Genomic DNA, 21,390 nt, shown 5'->3' with positions numbered 1-21,390 from the left:
AAGTCCTTTTTATTCTGTTCCCACAGAAACACCTGGTGAGGGGGCAGCTTCTGGGAGGGAGTCACGACACAGCGGCAGGGGCGGTACGGCACGGTACGGCACAGTACGGCACAGTACAGGGTCACTACAGGTGGCACAGAGCACAGCAGACACGCACACCGTCACAATGTTCAGAGGGAGCGCACCCGGCATCGCACTTACCACTGGAAACGGTGCCCAGCCATGTGCAGCCCTTTGCCTTCGCACCCTCTGCGCCCCGCTGCCCCGGACAGCAGACCGCCTTAATCTGGGCAGAGGGCCTGGCCTGGCGGGCTGGGCGACAGGCCTCTGGTCCCAGTGGGTGCGAAGGCAAGGTGGCAGATGTGCTTGGGCAGCGAGCTGGGCCCCGGCGGGGGTCTTGGTCCCGCGTGCAATTTACACACTGTACAAGTATTTACAGCGCGAGGAGCGGCGGGGGCCCGGGGGAGGCACACTCAGGCTATGCACTTGTCACGGGTGGGGAGGGGCGGCGGGTGTGCGCAGAGTCAGGGCTCTCTTCTGTGGGGCTGTCCTGCGGAGGTGCCGTGCTCCCCCCTGTCCCATGGCCACTGGCCTCTCCCCTAGCCTTGGGCACAGGCAGAGCCCCTCGTGAGGAACCTGCTGGAGAGCGTGGGCTCCCGATGGCAGCCGGGTCCTCAAGAACAAGTGCGTCAATCTGCTGAGGGCTTTCAGTACAGCGATGGACTGATGGAAAAGAAAAAGTAACAGAAAAAGTCCAGGCAAAGAACAGCAAGCACTGAAAGGCAGGTGGAACCGTGCAGAGAAGTAGCAAGCCATGCTCTACGACGGGACAGACGGTCATGGGCACTAGGGCTGCCCTTTGGCAAAGTGGCCCTCCGTGGGTCGAACATGCCACGAATTCATACGCACGGGTGGTTGATAGAGAGTAGTTGTCGGGTCGCTCGGCAGCACGCTTTGCGATGGAACCCTTAGGCGCCACATTGAACTGATTAGCTATTCACAGGTCTTGTTCTGGAGTCGTGTTATTTCGTTGCATAGAACATCGGGCGGGTGAGCGGGCGGCTGCCACCCGCCGTGGAGGGCACTGGGGGGGGGATGCCGCCAGTGCAGGGAAGTGGCGGGGTGCAGGTGGCACGCGGCTGTACGCTGACGAGCCCCCTCCTCGGGCTGCCTTCGCCCCCCCCCCCATCCCGGCGAATCCCCTCCGAGCAGGGTGAGTGGGCTCAGGCCTCCAGCTACCATGCTGGCCGTCCCCATGTCCCCACGAAATGGCTTGAGAAGGACTTGGATTGCACAGTAAGAGGAAGGATACTGCTGGAGGCAAAGCTCTCCTGATCTTGTTCCACGGGATTTGTGCTCTTTTGTAGCCTCCTGCACTCTATTGCTTCTACAGACGACAGCCCGTGTGTGCTAACTCATCGCACAAAGCAAAGAGGGAAGAGGATTTGGTATAAAGTTTAGAAAAAAAAAACCAAAAAGAAATCCCAGAACCAAAATCAAATGAATCCAAAGAAACCAAGAAAAAAGGACCCCCCCCGACGACGCCCCCTGCCCCCCCCAGTGCGGATGAGGTATACACAGAAATCAAAGTGGGATGATTAAGGCTGTTCTTGAAAGAAAAGGGGTGCCTGGCGGCTGCACGGCGAGGGCAGGCGCGGCCCTTTCAATACTTCCAATGGCTTTGGGGTGCGCACCCAGCCGGCAAAGCGTCGACAAAGGCCGGCCGCGCCGCCTGTCAGAGTCCTATGGCCTCGTATTTCGGTAGTGAAACAGTGTTAGGTCCTAGCTGACACACTCCGGGGGCTCCCCGGCAGGGCCGGGAGCGGGCTGTGGTGTAGAGGGCACGGGGATGGCCCTGGCAGGGCAGATGGGATTGGGAAGGAGGAAAGGCGCCCGCGGCGCCCAGCCCTCAGCTCACAGCAGGGGGGAAAAACCTATGAAGAGGCAAGAGCTGGGGTTCGGAGGGAGCAACTCTGCGTATAATCTTGAGAAAGGGCCATGGCCCGCCTACAGGGCCTGACCCAACGGTCCGGATCAGGCCTGTTCCCTCGGGGTGGCTGCTGGGGCTCGCCGTGTGCCACAACGGAGCTGCTTGCCAGGCATGGGGGGCACCTGCCCCGGGGCGTCCGCCGGGCCCCTGCTTGACCGCCATTTGGTCCAACATCCGGGGATCGCCCTGCTTTCAAAAGCTTGTGAGAGACAAAGAGAGAGGAGTTAGCCTGAGTGGTGGTGCCCCTGTGGAGGGGATCCCACCCAGCAGCAGCACCAGCCTGAGCGAATGGGCAGTGGTGAGCCAAGAGGTTCTGCTAACAGAGCAACTGCTGCCACCCCCGTGCTGGATGGATTCCCAGAGCAGAGCTTGGGCTGCCCAAACCTTCCCTTGCAAGCCTGAGGGTCTGCACCAGCGTCCGCATGGCATCAGCCCATGCGGCACTGCTGAGACCAGGGAATGAGGCCAAGCCCCCATGTCTTGGCTTGGGGCAGGTGCTTGGGGCTGAGGTTGGGGAGGGAGCTGCACTGTGTGCTTCTCAGCCTGGAGATCCGGAGTGTGGCCGAGCAAGGCTGAGTGGATGCCAGGGGTGACAGCAGGAGCCCTGAGAATGGCATGGTGGAGGTGTAACTCACTGTTATACTCAGAGTCTGGTGCTGCATGCTGAATTCACTGGCTTCTTCATAGGTTTTTCCACTGCAACGACTCGATCTCCAACTCACTTCCCAAACTCCTGCAGTGAGAGGGAGCAGGAGGGCATCAGGCACAGCTGGGCTAGGGAGAGCCCACAGTGAAACACCCAGCACCTGCACTCACCTTGTGCTGTTCTCTCACCAGAACGAAGTGAACTTCTTGCCGAAAGCTGACACCGCTGCGGGGAAGCCGGGAGAGGAGTCAGTATGGTGCAGGCACCCTGGTCCCCCACCTCCCTGGCCCCTCACCTCCCTAGACCCCCATCTTCCCTGGCACCCCATCTCCCTGAGCCCCAGACTGCAGGAGCATCACACCCCACAGGCTGCACCCAGTCACTCCCACGGCCCCTGACCCTGTCTTGGTGCCAAAGAGCATTATGACCCTGTCTCCACCCCAGGAGCAGCTCTCACCTTCAGTCAGTTTGCCTGCTTGTTCCGCTGCCCCTCCCGGCAGGATTTTGGAGAAGACACTCTCTCCTTCTGCCCCAGGCTGCCCTGTGGCCATGCTGGCTGGACCACGTGGCCCGGCCACTCTTGGACCAGCTTTGCTGTCTGCTGGAGAACAAATTAAGCCACTGTTGGCTGATGATAGTCACAGCCCAGGGAGCTCAGCCAAGCCCTTGGGCTGCTGGGCAGCTGGCAGAGGGGGGTGGCATCATGCTGCTGGGCCCACTGACCTGCTGCTCCCAGAGGCTGTGCTGTGGGTGCTCTCCCTGGCTGCTGTGGCACTTTAGCTGCAGGTTTGGATGCGTCCATCTGCTCTGCTTTTGGCTGGAATGAGAAAACAGCTCTCAGAGCTCACGCTGCTGGCAAAACATCCATCAGGGATGGCCTGGGCTGGGAGGTGACACCAAAACCCCCAGAGGCTACTCCACAGACCTAAAAGAGGCAGCTAAGGATCCAGAGCATGGGAATAGAACCATAGAATTGTTGAGGTTGGAAAAGACCTTTGAGATCACCGAGTCCAGCTGTTAACCCAACACTCCCAGCTCACCACTAAATCATGCCTCTCAGCACCACATCTACACAGCTTGTAAACCCCTCCAGGGATGGGGACTCCATCACTGCCTTGGGCAGCATGTTCCAGGACTTGACAACCCTTTCAGGGAAGAACATTTTGTTAATATCCAACCTAAACCTCTCCTTGAACAACTTGAGGATATTTTCTCTTCTTCGATCCCTTGTTACTTGTGAGAACATAGTCCCTTCCAGGGTCCTCTTGAAGGGATGGCTGTTCCTATGACACACAGGGGGGGCTGTGATGGGCACACGAGTAAGATACACATTGCCCCATGGCTCCAATCAGCAACCTTTCACCTGCCAGCACCTAGGTATAGCCAAACAGGCTGGTCTCAGGCAGAATCAACTAGGTTGGAAGAGACCTCCAAGATCATCAAGTCCAACCCACCACCCAACACTATCTTATCAACTAGACCAAGTGCCTCATCCAGTCTCTTCTTAAACACCTCCAGGGATGCTGACCCCACCACCTCCCTGGGCAGCCTATTACAATGGCCAATCTCTGTTTCTGGGAAGAACTTCTTTCTAAGATCAAGCCTAAACTTCCCCCTGCACAGCTTGAGACTGTGTCCTCTTGTTCCATTGCTGGTTGCCTGGGAGAAGAGCCATGGGGCAGGGAGGCATGGGGCCATGGAGCTATGGGGCAGGGAGGCAGCTGAACCAGCCAAGCTTGTACTTACTGCTGCCGATGGATGTCCCGCTGGCTGTGCATGGTGCGTGGCCGGTGCCTTCCCTGCTGCCTGGGCTGGCCCTGGCTGCTGCTGTGGTGGTCGAGATGACGGAGGTCCCTGTGTCCTGCCCCTGGCCTCAGGCTGTGCCGAGCCCGCTGGCTGGGCAGGCTGCCGTGCCGCCGGCTGCTGCCGTGCCGCCTGCTGCCCCGCCTGCTGCTGCCTGGCCGCTGGCTGCTGTGGGTGTGCAAGGGGCTCTGGCTTCGGTGCTGGGGTAGCCGCCCCATGTGGCTGGGAAGGCTTCTGTGTCTTGGGGGCCTCAGCGCCGTGGTGGTGAGCACCGGTGCGGGCCGGTGGGCCGTACTCGGCAGAGCTGGGGCCGTAGGGGGCAGGTGCACGGGACTCAGGCTGCTGTGCCTTCTTGGGGGCAGAGCGGGGCTCATGGCCTCGGGGTTCGTGGCGGCCAGGCTCTCGCGAGTGCTGCTTGGCCGAGCGGCGTGGGGGCTCATCGCTGGCATGCCGGGAGCTGCCAGTGTGGCGCCCATACTCCCCGTGGTGGCGGTGCTCACGGTGCTGGGGGTAGTCATCGTGCTGCCACATGTCCTCGTCGGGGGGCTCGTCGTAGTCATGGTAGGTGTGCTTAACCGGGGGTCTCTTCTGCGAGGAAGAGTGGCCACTGTAGTGCCTGACCCTCTCCGCCCGTGCCTCTCTGGGCTTATCAAACCAGTCTGTCTCCTCCTGACCCAAATGATAGGCTTCAGAAACCAAAAACAAACCACAGTCAGTCTCTCACTCGAGGCTGCACGGGAGGAAGCCATGCAATGAGGCGGGAGAGGCAAGCGGCGGGCATGCGCACGGGGGACAGCCTGTGCCGGCAGGGATGTGACACAGCACGGCAAGGCACCGCACAGGACTGGTGAACACCGAACACCCGGGGAGGGGGGAGGAAGGCACATGTCAAGCAAACTGAGGCAGTGAGAGTGTCTCTGTATACGAACGGATGGCATGCCCCGGGGAAGTGCCATGCTCTGGGGTCGTCACCATGGGGAGCCGTTACCTTCACTGTCCGAGACAACGCAATGGGCATCGTCCATGCCGTAGCCCTCCTCGTGCTTGTACGAGTGACTCCTTGGCACGTCTTTGATGTGCTTTTGCACATCAGGCAACGAGTGGCTGGAGCAGAATGGGGAGCAGGGGTCCCCTGCTGATTGGGGGCCAGGTCCCCCTGCAGTGCGTGACCCACCCACTGACTTCCCCAGGGGGCTGACAGGGCTCTCCTCCTCTGAGTGCTGTGTGCGGATGGGTGGTCGCCCGCGGCTCTGGCTCATGCTGAGGGATGAGGGCTTGGAGCTGCCTTTCTGGGAGCGCTCCATACCCTCCCGCTCGTAGGACTTGCTCCTGCTGCCCACCTCCCTGCTGGAGGATTTCTCCACCCCATAGCCAGAGGAGCGGGTTCTGCTGCTGGCAGAGTAGACCCGCTCCTCCTCGTCCACCAGATCCCGGCTGGAGACACCATAGTACTTTTGCTGCTCGTAGACATTCTTCTTCAGGCCATAGGTGATCTCCTCCTGCATCTTCTTGGCCCTGGAGGCCACATTGCTGCTTCCAACTGAGGTTGTCACTGCGTAGGAGGCCAAGTCTGATTCCACATCTTTGGCTTCTTCAATGGGGGAGAACTTGGAGATCTTCTGCTCCATGCCCTGCTTCCTGTGCTTGCTGCGCTTTGAGGAGACAACAGCAGGGGCCAGGTTCTTGGATGAATGCTTTGGTAGTGGTGCACCAGGGCCATGCTTGTCCACCCGCGAGGAGTGCTGGTACTCACTGTCCCCATAGTAGTAGGATGAGCTGGTGGAGCTCCCTGACACTCTGCCATTGCTCTCCATGCCCCTGTGGTAGCTGTTCTTCCCTCTATAGTCGGAGCCATGGTGATCATAGATGTCCTCCTCAGACTCCTCCTCAGCTTTGGTGTAGCAGCAGGGCCGGCTGGAGCTCTCAGCATCCCCCAGCTCAGTCTTCTCCCTGCCATGGCGGCTGTCAGCACCTGTGCCCACTGGCTCCCCTTTCTGCCCCTCCACTGCTGGGCTCTCCTTGGTGAGCTCACTGATGTCTTCTATCATCACGTAGTTACGAGGGATGTTCTGCTCCAGGCTGGTGTAGAGGGACTCAGAAGGGAAGCTGGCCGAGGGGCCCTGTGCCATGCTGGCTCTCTCAGCTGGCCGGGCTTCAGGTGCTTTGTACTGCTCATAGCTGCCACTCACCGGCGCGGTGCTGAAGGTGACATCGGGAACAGCAGAGGTGCTGGTAGCTGCGCCAATCACCTCGTAGTTAGTGGGGATCTTCTGCTCCAGGTCAGCCAGGGAGGTCTGCCGTGGCTTCTGGTGCCCACCAGCTATGTCTGCAGGGCTCTGGAAGAGGGTTGGCTGTGCTGCCGGTGCAGTGGCTGCCCCAGAAAAGGCGCTTGGGGCTTGGTAGGAGTTTTGGGGCCGGAAGCCTGGCTGGCCTGGGGTGCCCAGCTCTGAGTATGCAGTGCCTGGGGCCGGGAAGGCGGCAGGTGAGGCAAAGGTGGGCATTGGGGTTGCCTGCAATTCATCCTGTGTGGTGCTGGCTGTGGGGTACTGGGGAGGCTGCAGACGCGCCTGTGGGAAGCCAGCAGGGCCCTGTGGAGTGGGGTATGGGTAGGCATTGTACGAGGCAGGGGTGGAGGCAAAGTCAGGGTACTGCCCAGCGGGTGTGGGGCGCAGGCCAGTGCTGTCATAGGTGGCGAGACGCAGGCTGTGCAGCTCGCTGTCAGACAGGTAGTCGCGGCGGTCCCCAGGGAAGTGCAGGTAAGGGTGGTCCCGTGGACCACCCCGATCCTTCAGCAGTGACTCCTTGCGCTGGGTGATGCCCAACTCCAGGTACTTCAGCTTTGCATCTATCTCCTTCTCCTCCTCGTCCAGCTCCGCCTGCTTCTTCCGCAGTTTGGTGGCCTCGTGCTCCACCAGTCTCAGGTCACGGTCTAGCTCCTTCAGCAGGCTGGCCTTGGTGACTGGTGCAGTGGTCTTGGTGGCCAGGCTGCTCAGGTAGAGCTGGGAGGTGGCTGGGCTGGCCAGTGGAACATGGGGCTCCTCGGGCGGCGGGCTGGGCAGCGTCCGCTTCACCTTGCGTGCTAGTGGGCTTGACTGCAGCCCCGCCACCTGCAAAGGCAAGGAACACCTGGTCAGGGGTTTCCAAGTAGGCATCCCTGCATATTCCCCCACCCTGAGCATCACGGAGGTCCTCCGGTGCCCTGGGGCTGTGGCAAGGCTGCTGCTGTGCACGTGCTCCCCCACGCACTGAGGAAGCGGCGTTTATGTAAAAGCACAATAAATAGGATGGAAGTAACAGGCAGGGCGCTTTCCATGAGTAATTACCAGGGGTGGCAGCCGGCCAAGTGCTGAGCCGGCCGTGTGCGACTGCCGCCTGCCACAAAAACTGCCTTTCATCCTCAGGCACTCAGCAGCGGGGCCTGAGAGAGCAGACAGAGCCTGCTGCTGCCCTGGGAATTACCCCAGGGCTCTTTGCTGGGCACTCAGCAGCCCAAGACAACCTTGGCGTGTGGGGACAAAGGTGGGAACGGGAGCTGCCACAACCCAAAATGGAGCTGTGCTTGGTGACTGCTCCTCAGGAGAGAAGGGGACCTGGCTGGGGCAGGGCACAGCCCTGATCCTTCCACCAGCTCCTGCTTGCTGACGGTCTCCCACAGCCAGTGGAGCTCTAGGGCCTCCCTCTGTCTCTTGGCATCGGTATATATGTCTGTGCCCACCAGCTTCCATCAGCTGCCATGGGAAGCGAGGCCTTTGAAATATTAATTGCTGCAGTGCTAATGAAACTGAAATGTCTTGAGGTGCCTCCTGAGGCCGTTCCCTGAGGGAAAGGTCGTTCCCCACATTGACGTACCTGGGTGCCAGGGAGCAGTGAGTGCTGGTAGAGGGAGAATCTGTCCTTGCCGGCCTCCTCGGCAGTGGGGCTGATGGGCTTGGGGTCGGAGAGGGAGCGCTGCATGGTCTTGATGGGGCGTGGCAGCGTCTGCTGGCGCTGGGCCGAGTCAGCAGTGAAGTGCTTCTGTGGAGGAACGTGAGCCTTGTTCAGCCGTTCACTGGTGGCAAAAGAGGACTCGAGGAGGCGGTGAGGGGACAGCGGGGAGACAGGTGAGTAGAGCACCTGGGGAGAGCGGGGTGGCTGGCGGGTCACCAGCTGGGAGAGGGACTCAGCAGGCAAATGGGACTGGTAGCCAATTTCCAGGGGATCTGGTTTCTTCTTCTCAAACTTGCCCAGAGTCTGCTGCCGGACAGTGTGAGGGTCCAAGGGGCCAGTGCTCACCATCTGGATGTTGGTGGAATAGGGTGGGATGGTGGTGGGGACCGTCAGCTGGGGGACCACAACGCCAGGCTGGGGAGCTGGCTCTGGCTCTGTCTGGCAGGCCAGGCTCTCGCCACGCTGTGTTTTTTCTGGGGCCGAGATGTACTTCACGATCTCCACCCGGGGATCATGGGTGGTGATGTGGATGGAGGGGGAGACGCGGAGGAGCTGGTCAGGCTCTGTCTGCACTGAGCAGTCACTGATGGTCTGAATGCCCACACTGGCTGTGCCACGGGCCGCTCCCTCTGCCTTGCCCTCGGTGCCAGAGTCAGCATGCCGTGAGGCCCGGGATCGCCGTCGGCGCACAGGCTGCTCCCACTCTCCGCTGTCCTCCTCGTCCGTCTGCACACTGCAGTCTGTGCTGCGCCGTGCCCGCCGCCGCCGTGACAGCAGGTACCGCTCCTCCCCATCCTCCTCATCTGTCTGCACACTACTGTCCGCCGTCTTCCTTGCTGCAAAGGCCTCTCGTGTTGCCTCTTTCTCGTAGGCATCCCGCAGCCGTGGCATTGAGTTCCTCTTCTTGATGCCCCGACCAGGCTCCCAGGACTCCTCAACTTGCAGTGACATGTCTGAGGCTGAGCTGCTGAGTGGCCGCTGTGGCATGGGGTAGCGAGGGCCAGCTGGCCCCTCTGGTGGCACCTGGCTTGGTGGCGGCCATGCCTGCCCATTGTGTGGCACACCCCGTGGCACCTCAGCAGGACCCTCGGGCAGGCGGGCGGTGGGCTCAGCTGGCACAGGGAAGATGTTTTTCTGCCGCTTCTGCTCCTCCAGCTGCTGCTGCAGCTGGTGCTGGAGCTGGTGGATGTGCTCGAGTTGGAGGCGCTGCTGGGCGAGCTGCTCCCGCTGCAGGGCCAGCTGCGCATGCCGCTCCTCTTGCTGCTGCTGCAGCACCTGCTGCTTGATGCACTGCAGCTCCTGCAGCTCCCGCTGCACCAACAGCTGCTCCTTCTCCCGATGCCGCTGCAGCTCTGCGCGCTCCCGTTCCAGCTCCTCCTGAAGCCGCATTTGCCGCAGCTTCTCCAGCTCCACGCGCTCCCGCTCCAGCTGCAGCACATGCTCCTGCTGCTTGCGCTGCCGTTCCTCTTCCCTCTCCCGCTCCTCCCTCTGAGTCCCTTCCAGTGATGCCTTGGGCACCGTGGCTGCTTGCCCACCCTCCTTGCTGGCCACTGCAGGTGCTGCTGATGCCACCGGCCCCTCAGCACGAGGACCAGCTCCTGCTGGTTCTGCTCTCTGCAAGCCACTGGTGGGTGCAGTGGGGGCTTTGGGAGCAGGGCCAGCACCCGCAGCTGCTGCTGCAGTGCTGACAGGCTTGCCAAGGTAGACAGGTGTCTCCATCAAAGAGGCTGCTGGGGCTGGCCGGCTGGGGGCTGGGTAGCGGTAGAGGCCCTGCGCCGCCAGCGGGACACGTGGGGTGACAACTGGCAGCCTGGTCAAGCTGGCCAGTGGGACGGCTGCCACGCCACCAGGGCCATAGGGTCTATAGAGACCACGCAGCATGGGCCGCAAAACTGAGGCCGGCTGGGTGGTGATGGGCAGTGTGGAGGCGATGGGTGTGTTGATGGTGGAGTAGATCATGCCGTCGGCGGCTCGCACGGTGGCGGTGGAAGGGAACATCTGCCGGACGGTGCCTAGGCGAACACCAGGGACGTTGTACTGTGCCAGGCTGCCAAAGCCCTGCCGTGGCTCGGGGAAGGTTGGGTTGTACATACCACTGGGTTTGGGGGGTGTAGGACCCTGCTGCTGAGCTGCCAGCCCTCCTGTGCCCGCTGGCCCAGCACTGGGGCCATAGGGCAGCATGTCAGGGCCATTGGTGTGCCGGCCCCCATACTGGTCCATGGAGTTGAGGGCAGCACACATGCGACTGATCTCGCGTGCCGTGGTGGCACTGTAGTGGGCCAGGCTGGATTCCTGGAAGCTGGCCAGATCCCCCCGGGGTGAGAAGCGGTAGTCAGAATAAATGTTGGAGACTGAGCTGTACCTCCGCATGGGGAGTGGGTGGCCCAGCATGTCTGCTGGCTGGCGAAGGTCAGAGAAGGAACCATACTGTAGCCCCTGGCCCAGGTAACCCCCCTCAGCGAAACCCACACTGTAGGAGTGCTTCATGGTGCTGAGGTCCACAGCAGCATCACCTGCCGGGGAGTGGAAGGGCTGATCCCCCTTCATGGGGTAGTAGCTCATCCCAATTTCAGAGAGGTTTGTGTCTGACATAGAGGAGTAGAGGCGCCCAAAGTTGCCAGTTGGGTAAAACTTCTGCTCCTCATAGAGTGGAGGTGCTGGGGCTGGCTGCTCCCGGTAAGGGAAAGTGTCTGGCAGCTCTGGTTCTCTGCTGCCATAGAGGGGGCCACTGGCTTTCCGGACAGGGGCCACTGCCTCCCCAGCTTTCTTCTCTGGCATCTTGGAAGTGGGGTTGAAAGCACCGGTGCAGCTGCCGCCAAAGGGGAACTTGTAGACCATGTCACAACAGGCCACCTGGCTCTCTGGCTTCACGCTGGTGAGGTCCAGCACATTGGCTGGTGGCTCTTCCTTCAGTACTTTGGTCACTGGGCCAGCTGCCTCCTCCTCCATCTGCACCATCATCACCTGGGACTTCTTGCCTCCCAGGGCGAGGAGAGGGCTCTGGCTCTTCAGCTCCACTGGCACTGCCCGGTACAATTCTGGGGCAGGCTCCGGTGGGAAGGTCTGAGGGAGGCCACCGATGTTTTGCGTCCCACCGGTCTGTGCCATGAGCACATCCTTCTTCACCATCTGCCCTGGCATGCTGTACCTTGCAAACTTGCTCTGTGGGGCTGCAGTGGGCTCAGGCTTGCTGCCAGCTGCCCCACTGGCTCTGACAGCAGCTGTCTGGACACCCTGCTCCACCTGCTTCACCTGCGCCAAGCACACAGGGCTCCCGGTCCCCTGCCCAAAGTCCATCCGGCTCTGGAAAGGATCTCCATAGACCACAGGCTGCTTGGACTGTGAGAGGATCATGGGAGAGGCTATGGCCAGGCCGGCAGTGCTGGCTGCAGCGATGATGGCATGGGGCTGTTCCTGGGCGTTGAGGTTGATGATCAAGGGCTGGATGGCTGTGGATTGCCGACTTGGGATGTGGTCCAAGGTCAGGCAGTACTTCCTGGCCTCAGTGGCCAAGGAGGTGAGATCCATGCCTTGGTCTGTTATGATGATGGGGGCAGACTTCAGTGCAGTCCGTAAGTCCACAGCATTAGTGCTTGGCACCTTGGGCCCCGGCTCGACCCGAGATGTGCCAGGGATGGAGGAGATGCGGCAGAGGGAGATGTTTTCTGCAGGGAGTGCTCCCCAGCTATACAGCCCTGCGATGCCATCGGCAGCAGAAGTCACAGCAGGTGCCTTGTGGGCATGCTCTTTCACTGACTGTGCCCTGATGTAGGCACTTGGTGGCTGCTCCTGCTCTGGTGTCTGGCTGTAGCTGTGTCCTGGCAGCTGCCGGCTCGGCCTGGTGGGGGACGAGGTGGGGGATGTCAGGGAGCCAGAGCTGACTGGTTTGGTCTGACTGGCCGCATCGGCTGCCAGAGTGATCACCATGAAGGGGGCATCCTGCGAGGAGGCCTGTCGAGTCAGACGTGGTGAGCCTGACCGGTGTGGTGTCTGCGTTCCCTGTGCCACCATGGGGGAAGAGGTGGCAGGGCTGGCAGTGGCAGCAGAGAGACCTTCATAGGGAAGAAGGGGACTCTGTGTCTGTGTGGAAAACTCTGCGGTGGCCTTTATGGCTCGGGTGGGACTCTGTGTGGGGGAGGTGGGGGAGAGCGGAGGGCTGGAGCTCTTGAAGAAGGAGTATGTCCTGGGTGCTGGGGGCTTGCTGTCACTCACTGCTGGGAGCTTCTCCCTGGCTGTCTGCACACTGATCTCTGCAACCGCCTTGCTTCTGCTGGTGTCCTCTGTCTGAGAGCCATAGCTGACAGTGCTCTTCACTGGAGTGTAGCTTCTGCTGGCCACTGATGTGGCCTCTGGAACTGGGGAGCTGTAGCTCCGTGGCACACTCCCAGGGCCACTCGCTGCTGTTGTCACTGTGCTGGTACCTTTGCTGTAGGTGTAAGGAGCGGTGGCAGCCTTGGACACTGGGCTGGGCGTGGCCGGCATGCTCTGGAGCTTGGCTAGGTCTTGCCCTTCTTTTGCAAAATGCTGGGTGACCCGGACATCAGGAATGGCCTTGGCTGTGCTGCTGTCAGAGGTGGAAAAGGAGACAGGAGCGGAGAGCTGTGTGGGGCTGGTGCCAGGGGTGAGGGGACCACCGTTCTGCTTCATCAGGTCAGCATAGGCGCTCTCGGTGTTGAGGAAGTGCTTCTCCGGGTACGCCTCCTCCTGCCCCTTCGCCTTCTCTCCCTGCTCAAGGGCCAGGTCAAAGGAGGAGGATTGGTGCATCCTGGAGATGCTCTGCGAGGTCTGCAGGATCTCCTCATACACCGCCCCCACCTTTGGCAGAGCGCTGGGATAGCTGGGCTGGGAGGGGCGTGAGGAGCTGCCGCCATACTGGTACTCCTCTGCATACTGGTACTCAAAGCCATTCTGGCCCCCGGTGCCACAGTAGCCGACCTGCTGGTAGGTGCTGCTGTAGGAAACAGCTGGCTGGGCCTGCTGGACCTGCTGCTTCTGCATCATCTCTGCCTTCCTCATCATCTCTTCGTAAGCTTCCTCAGCACTCTTGAGGGGCTTGCTGGCAGGCTGGCTGGGGCTGCTTTCTCCCTTCTCTGTTGGGGAGTACAGTGACATGAAGGTGGGCAGGTTGTACTCGCTGCCTGACTTGTACAGCTTGGAGGTCACAGCATCAAAGCTCTCAGCTTCTGAGTCAATGGAGGGTGAGTATTCAGAGCAGGATGAGCGGTGCAGCTCCTCCATCTCCGCTGCCTGCCGCAGCTCCTCAGTAGGGGAGGCGTCCTCAATGGGGGAGAGGTTGCTGGGGGGGGTTTTGGAGCGCTCCCTCCTCCGCTGAGCTCTCAGCTCCTCCTTGTCACGCTTCGTCTTGCGTGCTGTACTCCGGATGCGCTGCTGCTCTACCTCCCGCATCTTCTCCTGCTCCCTCAGCAGCTCCTCTTCCTCCCGCAGCTCCTCCTCCTCAGATGAGTCCTCAATAGTGGGCAGCAAGGGGCCATGTGAGCGGTGGCGAGCCTTCCTCTGCTGCTTCACCTCCTCTAGCCGCTGCCGGCGGCTGGGACTGCTGTCACTGTCCTCCTCCAGGGAGGAGATGGATGTGGGTGAGGTGCCTGAGGTGTAGCTGGGTGTTGTGGCTGGCAGAGTGGAGGAGTACTCACCCCGGGAGCGCTCCTCTGGAGAACCTGTCAGGCTCTCCATCTCCAGCTCAGGCTCCCGGTCCATGCTGGTGTCTGCCTCCTGGCCCACCTCCATCTCTCGGCCATAGCCAGTTGTGCTGTTCAGCTCAATGGTCTTGAAGCGCCGCAGACCACCCTGGGCTGTGCTCAAGTCATCGCCCTCTGCCACCTCCACCTCCTTCCTCTCCTCTGTGTACATGCTGCTGGCACCATGTGGCAGGCGCCGCTTGGCCGATGCCGGCTCTTTGCCCTTCTCTGCCTCGGCCTTCTGCCCAGTTTTGGGGATGCTGTACTTGGCACGCCCGTACCCTTCTTCCTCCTCCTCCAGGTTGTCTTCCTCAGCACTCATCTCCAGGATCTGCCTCCGCATGAACTCCTCATCGCTCACCTCCACCTCCCGGCCCTTGGGCCTCGGGGGCACCGGCGAGAAGCCTCCCTCACTGCTGTCCTCCACGTAGTCGTGCCGCAGCTTGCTGCCAAACTCGTCCGAGGACTCTGCGCTCTCCCGCCGCTCCCGCCGGCTCTCCCAATCCATTGAGTCCTCATCCTCCTCCAGGATGTCCTCTAGCTCCTCATCAGAGTCAAAGGCGTCGGGGGCGATGGAGAGGTACCGGGGCCGCTGCCTTTGCCGCTGCTCCTCCCGCGGCTCTGTGGAGCCTTTGCCACGCTCGGTGGGCTCTGGTGGGGTCCCCCGGCCTTCTAGGAGGGGCCGCATGCTGCTTTCCAGCTTGGTCAGCTCGGAGGGGCTGGGGGGGCTCTGCCCTGCCAGCCCAGTGCCGCTCAGCTTCTCTTCCTCCTGCTGCACCAGGCCGGTGATCTCACTCTGCGAGCTGGAAATGCCATCAGAAGAGTAGCCAGTGTCACTCAGGCTCTGGGGGCTGCGGGACAGGTCCGGGGGGTAAGGCTTGCTCCCGTCCTGTGAGTGAAGGAGAGCACAGCATCAGATCTGAGTGGCTCCAGAGTTGCTCCCCCTGCTTCCCCCAACATTCTTATCTGGGGAACACGGAGACAGTCTGGGCAGCACTGGGGGCTGCTGTCCCACATCAATGGCTTGTCAGCAATTTGTATGCTTGCTAACAAAGGCAGGGGACCAGGGGAAGGGTGTGCTGCAAGCAGGGGACAGCACAGCAAATATCTCTGGGGGAAGTGGCATCATGGGACTCAAATACGTGTAAGAAACTGAGCCCCAGCAGTGTTACCTTCCCAGTAACTAACCAAAGAACCTGTCCTATAACAACATTGATTGTTTTGCTGCCCACCACTTAGAAAGCCAGCGATGGCTGAGCCCCAGCTGTAAGCCTTGGGGTACTTATGGACACATGCCCTTTCCTGGGGGGAGGGATGTGAGGGCAGAGCTGCCTGTGAGGGGAGATGTGCAAGCACTGGTATTTGGGACAGGGGTCTGCGGTGGCACCAAGAGGGCAGGAGCTTTGCTGGAGGCAGCCACCTTTTAATGAATGTCAATGTCCCTGACTGACAGCCCTGCAAAGCAGTCTTCAGAAGCAGGGTGGCCCTCAGGGCCCTCATTAGATGCCAGCAGAAATAAACAGGCCTTTTTAATTGATGTTACAATTAGGTAGCATGGACACAAACCTCTGAGCTGTGAGGAAAGTGCCCTCACTTCTGGCCCCAGTGCTACCAGCAAGGCCTGTCACTACGGCTGAAGGACCATGGACCTTCCTAGATTTTGGAAGTGCCAGCAGACAGGGATGCAAGGAGTGTCTTTCCTGGGGGTGGCTGTCCATTCCTGGCTGGTGGAGACCTCCCTCCATATTCCCTTCCTGCAGGGGACTGTGCCAGCAGCTGCAGGCCAAAGCTGACCTGAACTACCACATTATGCCCAAACTGATCGAGTCATAGTAAAGAGAAGGCAAATATCAGCAAGCTGTTATGGAGCCTGACAAGTTCCTGGACAGTTTGGAAGTGCTGAGACAATGAGAGTGCAGTGTTCTGAGCTCACCCTTATCCAAAAGAACTTGGTTTCTGCCCCAGCTTGGAATAAATTCCCATTTCTGGGCACAGCCACTGGTGGAGGCACGGCTCAGTGCCATGCCAGCCCTGGGTGGGAGGCAGCAGCCAGGGATGCTCAGAGCAGGACACACCCCAAGAGCTCACCTCCTGCTCCTTGGCCCGTGGTGCTTCGTGGGGAGCCCGACTCTCCTTGCTCTCCACCTCTGGTTTGGGAGTTACGCTCTTCCCCTTTGATGCAGCGCTCTCAGGAGCTTGGGAAGGCTCCAGAACAGCTTTGGGCAGTGGCTTTTCCTCAGCTGGCAGTGGGGGCTTCTTCTCGGCTGACGGTGGGGGCTTCTTCTCGGCTGACGGTGGGGGCTTCTTCTCAGCTGACAGCGGGGGCTTCTTCTCGGCTGACAGTGGGGGCTTCTTCTCGGCTGGGGCAGGGCTCGGGGTCCTGCTCTGCTCAGCAGCCCGCAGGGTCTTCGCAGGTGAGGACTGCCGCTCGGGGGGTGCCGCCGGCTCGGCGGCTGCCGGCGCAGGCGCTCTCTGCTGCGGGCCGGCGGCTGGCGGCCGGTGCTGCGGGGAGCTGGTGGGCGTTTGCTTTGGGGTAGGCATCGGCATCGGGGCAGGGTCACCGAGGCTGCCTTCAAGCAGGCGCTGAGTTTGGCAGTTCAAGCACAGCCATTCGTTCTTCTGTAAAACAGAAACAGGAAGAGTTCTGTTCAAGCTCCGGGAGCTTTGTTCCAACAGGGTCCTCACTGAGAAGCTGAGCTGATGGGAGACACAGGGATGGTGCAAAGGACTCAGCCCATCCCAACCACATAACTGGTTTTGGGGAGGCCAGGTGGTGGTCAGGCCTGCACCAAAATACCAGCACAGACTGCAGAGAGGTGTGCAGTGCTGAAGCCGTACCCTGCAAACCAGTGAGGACACCAACCATCCATCCTAAATCTTTTCCCTACCCATGTCCAGACTTCAGTGATGTTCAGCCAGAGGGACCACGACTATGACACAGGGCTTGCATACTCTCCCCCACGACACCTCAGCATCACCAGCTCTTTTAAACTCCAGTCTTGCTGGCCTTTCACTTTTAAGCAAAACTAAACAACTAAGGCAGATTACTACCACAGCTCAACACTTCTCAGGCTCCATGCAGCTTCTCTCTCACCCTGATTTGTTCTCCCTGGTACAATAAAGGTTCAATAGCATCATCACCATCACACTCAAAGATCTTTTCTCTAGGTTCTCAGAAAATACTGGGTACACAAGCATGGACAAATTTGCCAAAGATATTACCCAAAGTACATGCTGTGCAGGCAAGGAACACAGCAATCTCCTCTAGTGAAATTCTCAGCAAGAGCCATCGTGTTATGGCCTGCAAAAAGCAGCCTGCAAGCAGGGCTGTGAGTGGCACAGAGCCCACAGGGCTACAGCAGGGGCTCTGCATTAAGACATCAGAAGCACTTCCCCCCCGGGTCATCCAAGGGCTATTTTTACCCACTCACGAATGTCCAGGAATAGGGGCTTGACATTTCTTTCCCTTTTGATGTTTCATCACCATAAATGTTTCTGGGTTTGCTGCTAACAGCCTGATAGGCTCCAAGTTCTTTTCCCCAGACTGCTCCCAAAGCTTAGGGTGGTCAACCTCCAGGGGCAGCTGGCCCCAGAGGAGCTGTCATGCTGTCAGAATCGTGGTCATATGCTTCAGCTGGGCCAGCTTGGGACTGGGCTGTAAGATGCCTGCATTTCCTGGGGCTACAAAGGCCATGGTCTCCATGCAGAAGATGAGGTGAACCAAAATAGCTTCCAAAATAGCCTTGAGGAAGCAGCCTCAAGTTACACCAGGGGAGGTTTAGGTTGGATATCAGCAAACATTTCTACCCCAAAAGGGTTGTCAAGCCCTGGAACAGGCTGCCCAGGGCAGGAGTAGAGTCACTATCCTTGGAGGGATTTAAAAGACTTGTAGAGTGTTTTCCAACCTAAATGATTCCATGGTTCTGTTCTATGACTCCAAACCCCACACATATGGGATGGCAGCAACATAATGGACTTGGCACCTGAATCCCACACCCAGGAGTCCCCACAGTTCAGTAAGACATAATGGTTGGACTCAAAGATCTCAAAAGTCTTCTCCAACCTGAACAATTCTATGATTCTTTGATGCCAAGATGCTGGAGATGCTTCTGAGCTGGTGGTGGCTGGGAGTAGAGGGCTTCCCCACAGCCACTTCTCAGCTCCTAGAGCAACCCAGACCAGGAGCAGCCATCCAGCCCCTGCTCTCCAGGGAGCAGAGGGGCAGGAGGGCTGCTTCTGCAGGGATAGGGCAGATGGGCAACATCCTCCCTCCCACCTTCACTGCCCCACAGCAGCCCCTGCTTGTCACACAAACATCTTAAGAACACATTAGGGCTTCAGAGGGCCATAAAAAAAAAATCCCTTTCAGCACGGTAATATTTAATTACTGCTTAATCAAAGAGAAAGTCTAATTAAGGGGCAAGTGCAGCCTATTGTATCTTAATGACTGCATTTGTCTTCTTTTATTTCAGAACTTGCTCTCCTCCCTGTGCCTCTGAATCAGATCTCCTCACCCCGCTCGGCTCTGTAATTATTTCAGACTGCAGAAGGAAATGTGATTGTGTGACACGAATTGAATCCTCGCCTCACGGAGATACGTGGCCTTTCATTTCCCTTTCAGAAATCCCGTTTGCCTTCACCACACCTCCCTCCCCAGCGCCAGCAGCAAGGGGCCGGGCCGACTGCCGAGGCAGAGCTCGGCTCGGCTCCTGCTCGTCCCGGCTCCTGCTCGTCCCTTTCTGCCACGCCATTGTGCCAGCTCACAGCTTGGTCCTGCAGGGGCCAGGGATGATCAGCCTGCCTTGAACTACCCACCCTGCCCAGCCCATGGTCTTACTTAATTCCTGGATGGGGCATTGCCCATGCACCCTGACAGATCATGGTGGCTGAAAAGCTTTGGAGAAGGGAATGGACACAACTGCTTTTGCCCTTTCAGTGCAAAATTCAAGCCAAGGATGACCATGGAAGGCAAAGACTGGTCCCCAAGAGCCAACTGCAGATACTGAGAGCCCATCAGGACCCATCTGAGAAGGTGGCTCTTGTGCTTGTGGAGAGGCAGGAGTCATACACCCTCTGGCCAGTGCCCTGCTGGGGCCTCACCACAGCAGCACACCCTTTGAGCAGCATAGCCTCTCAGCCGAGTACAACCTTTTGTCTGGCTTTGCCTGGCCACAGATGGAAGTGGTTTGCAAGAGCAGGGGTTCAGGGTGGACTTTGGGAAAAGCCTCTTTGCTGAGGCAGTGGTGCAGCCTGAGGCAGCTACTGTTTGCTGAGGCAGTGGTGCAGCCTGAGGCAGCTACTGTTTGCTGAGGCAGTGGTGCAGCCTGAGACAGCTACTGTTTGCTGAGGCAGTGGTGCAGCCTGAGGCAGCTACTGTTTGCTGAGGCAGTGGTGCAGCCTGAGGCAGCTACTGTTTGCTGAGGCAGTGGTGCAGCCTGAGGCAGCTACTGTTTGCTGAGGCAGTGGTGCAGCCTGAGGCAGTTACTGTTTGCTGAGGCAGTGGTGCAGCCTGAGGCAGTTACTGTTTGCTGAGGCAGTGGTGCAGCCTGAGGCAGCTACTGTTTGCTGAGGCAGTGGTGCAGCCTGAGGCAGCTACTGTTTGCTGAGGCAGGGTGCAGCCTGAGGCAGCTGCTGTGGGATCTCCATCCTTGGAGAGGGTTGAAGAATTCCCCAGAGAAAATGCCTTGTGCTGGTGGCTGCCCGGATCTGTGTGGGAGGCTGGCCTGAAGGTCCCACACTCTCACCAGCACCTCTTCAAGTTCCTACAAGCAAGGGACACCACCATGGTGCAAGGGAGGCATCAACTGAGAGGACCTGCTGGTGTCCTCTCATCAGAATGAGGCTTAGGGGTCCTTCAAGACCCTAAGCACAGGACTGATGTGTGCCATGGAGACGTGGTGGCTCTGCAGGTTGGTATGAGCACCCTCACTTAAGTTCCTCTCAGCCATGGCTCCATTTCTCCTGGCAGTTAGCCCTGTTTGAGTAGCTCACCCTGCCAGATGTGACAGCACCTGGAAATGGACAAGGGAATAATCTTTGGTAAAGACAGACCTGCCAAAACTACTGTGGAGCTCCACTCTGAAATGCATCTCAGCTTTCACAGCAGGCAGAAAGACAGGGGTAGAGGGAGGGTAGAAAACAGGGAAGGTCACAGCTGGAGCTGCCTCTTAGCTATCAGCCATGAGAGATTCTGGGCAAGCCCCAGAAGACACCAAAGACAAAAGGCCACCTTATCCTGAGTTTCCATTTTCTCGTCCTGGCTTTTCCTTCAGCACCCCATGGGGCTTTCATGCCAGGAAGACTCTGCTGCCAGTTCAGCACCATGTGCTGGAGTCTGAATCCCCTGCAAAGTTCCTATGTGGGTACAGCCTTGGATGGCAGAAAACCAGGGAAGGGACAACTGAACTTTTCTGAGCCTTGGGAGAGGCCTTGGCCTTGCCAGGAGCCTGTGCTACGTGGAACCAGTGCTGCCAACGCTGACTGTGCCACAGCAGCCAGCATGGCATTTCTCATCATAGACTCATTTCTCATCATATCATAGACTCCACACTTCTGCTCCCTCTCAGAGGGCTGGGCTTTGGAGCAGCTCCTCTGTACACAGAGCTTGGCTGTGGGCATCTCTAATGTGGCCAATGGGATTATTCTGCCCCTGAGAAAAACGCAGAGGCTCCAGGACCAGCTGTTTGCTAACAGCTTGTAAATCCTCACCCAGATTAACCAGATCCCATGAAGATAATAATAATTAGGCTGTATTTAGTGCTTTGCATGTTCACACCATGGCATGCCCAGGAAGTCAGGGTGCCCCTCATCAGGCCAGGAGGCAGGTAAGGAGCTTATGAGCAGTACCTGTCTGAGTCTGCATCCTTGAAGACTCTGGAAGCCTTGGCCTGAGTGGGGATGGAGGCTTCTCAACGCCAGGGGTTGCTGCCCTAGAAATTTGTAGCATGGCAGTGGGCATAGGGGGTTTAACCATGCAGAGGGCAGGCAATGGAGAGCAGGTAAAGGTATATGAAGGTGCTGGGTTAGAGGTGCTGGCAGGGCAGAGAGCACTGGCAATTGGCTAGCCAGGCAGGGGAATGAGGATGGCTGCCCAGCCCAACTGAGTCATCAGCTGACACCCTGGGAGGGTTACTGCAGTGACTCTTTGGGCTTCCAGTCGTTTTCACTCCCAAGCCATGGAGATTTGCAGAGGAGTTACAGAAAATGTAGGTTTCTGGAGAGAGAAAGGGAGATCTTGTGGTCAGCAGGATGGAGCCCTGGGTGCAGGGCAGCCCTGGCCAGCGACCGAGGACAGGTGGCTTCGTTCAGTGTGTCACATCTGAGCGGTA

General features: G+C 59.1%; 1 protein-coding gene across 2 annotated transcripts in view; it reads right to left on the bottom strand.

Moving 5' to 3' along the window:
- Nucleotides 1–1,538: 1,538 nt before the first annotated feature.
- The window catches only part of BSN (bassoon presynaptic cytomatrix protein), a 124,814-nt gene continuing 104,962 nt past the window's right edge, over nt 1,539–21,390 (bottom strand). Inside the window, exons 4-12 of one of the 2 annotated variants that reach the window (XM_068157990.1) lie at nt 16,151–16,681; nt 8,289–14,951; nt 5,428–7,546; nt 4,383–5,125; nt 3,360–3,453; nt 3,094–3,237; nt 2,807–2,861; nt 2,626–2,723; nt 1,539–2,189 (exon numbers count right to left, since the gene is read on the bottom strand). In XM_068157990.1, coding sequence (XP_068014091.1) covers nt 2,821–2,861; nt 3,094–3,237; nt 3,360–3,453; nt 4,383–5,125; nt 5,428–7,546; nt 8,289–14,951; nt 16,151–16,681 — 10,335 coding nt within the window. In that variant the 3' untranslated portion in view covers nt 1,539–2,189; nt 2,626–2,723; nt 2,807–2,820. The remainder of the gene's footprint in view (nt 2,190–2,625; nt 2,724–2,806; nt 2,862–3,093; nt 3,238–3,359; nt 3,454–4,382; nt 5,126–5,427; nt 7,547–8,288; nt 14,952–16,150; nt 16,682–21,390) is intronic. The other variant, XM_068157991.1, reaches the window with a different exon arrangement.

The sequence above is a fragment of the Melanerpes formicivorus genome, unplaced genomic scaffold (assembly GCF_026170545.1).
Source record: "Melanerpes formicivorus ecotype bairdi unplaced genomic scaffold, bMelFor1.0.p_v2 SCAF_38, whole genome shotgun sequence".
Classification (NCBI taxonomy): domain Eukaryota; kingdom Metazoa; phylum Chordata; class Aves; order Piciformes; family Picidae; genus Melanerpes; species Melanerpes formicivorus.
This window is presented reverse-complemented; position numbering and strand designations above follow the sequence as displayed.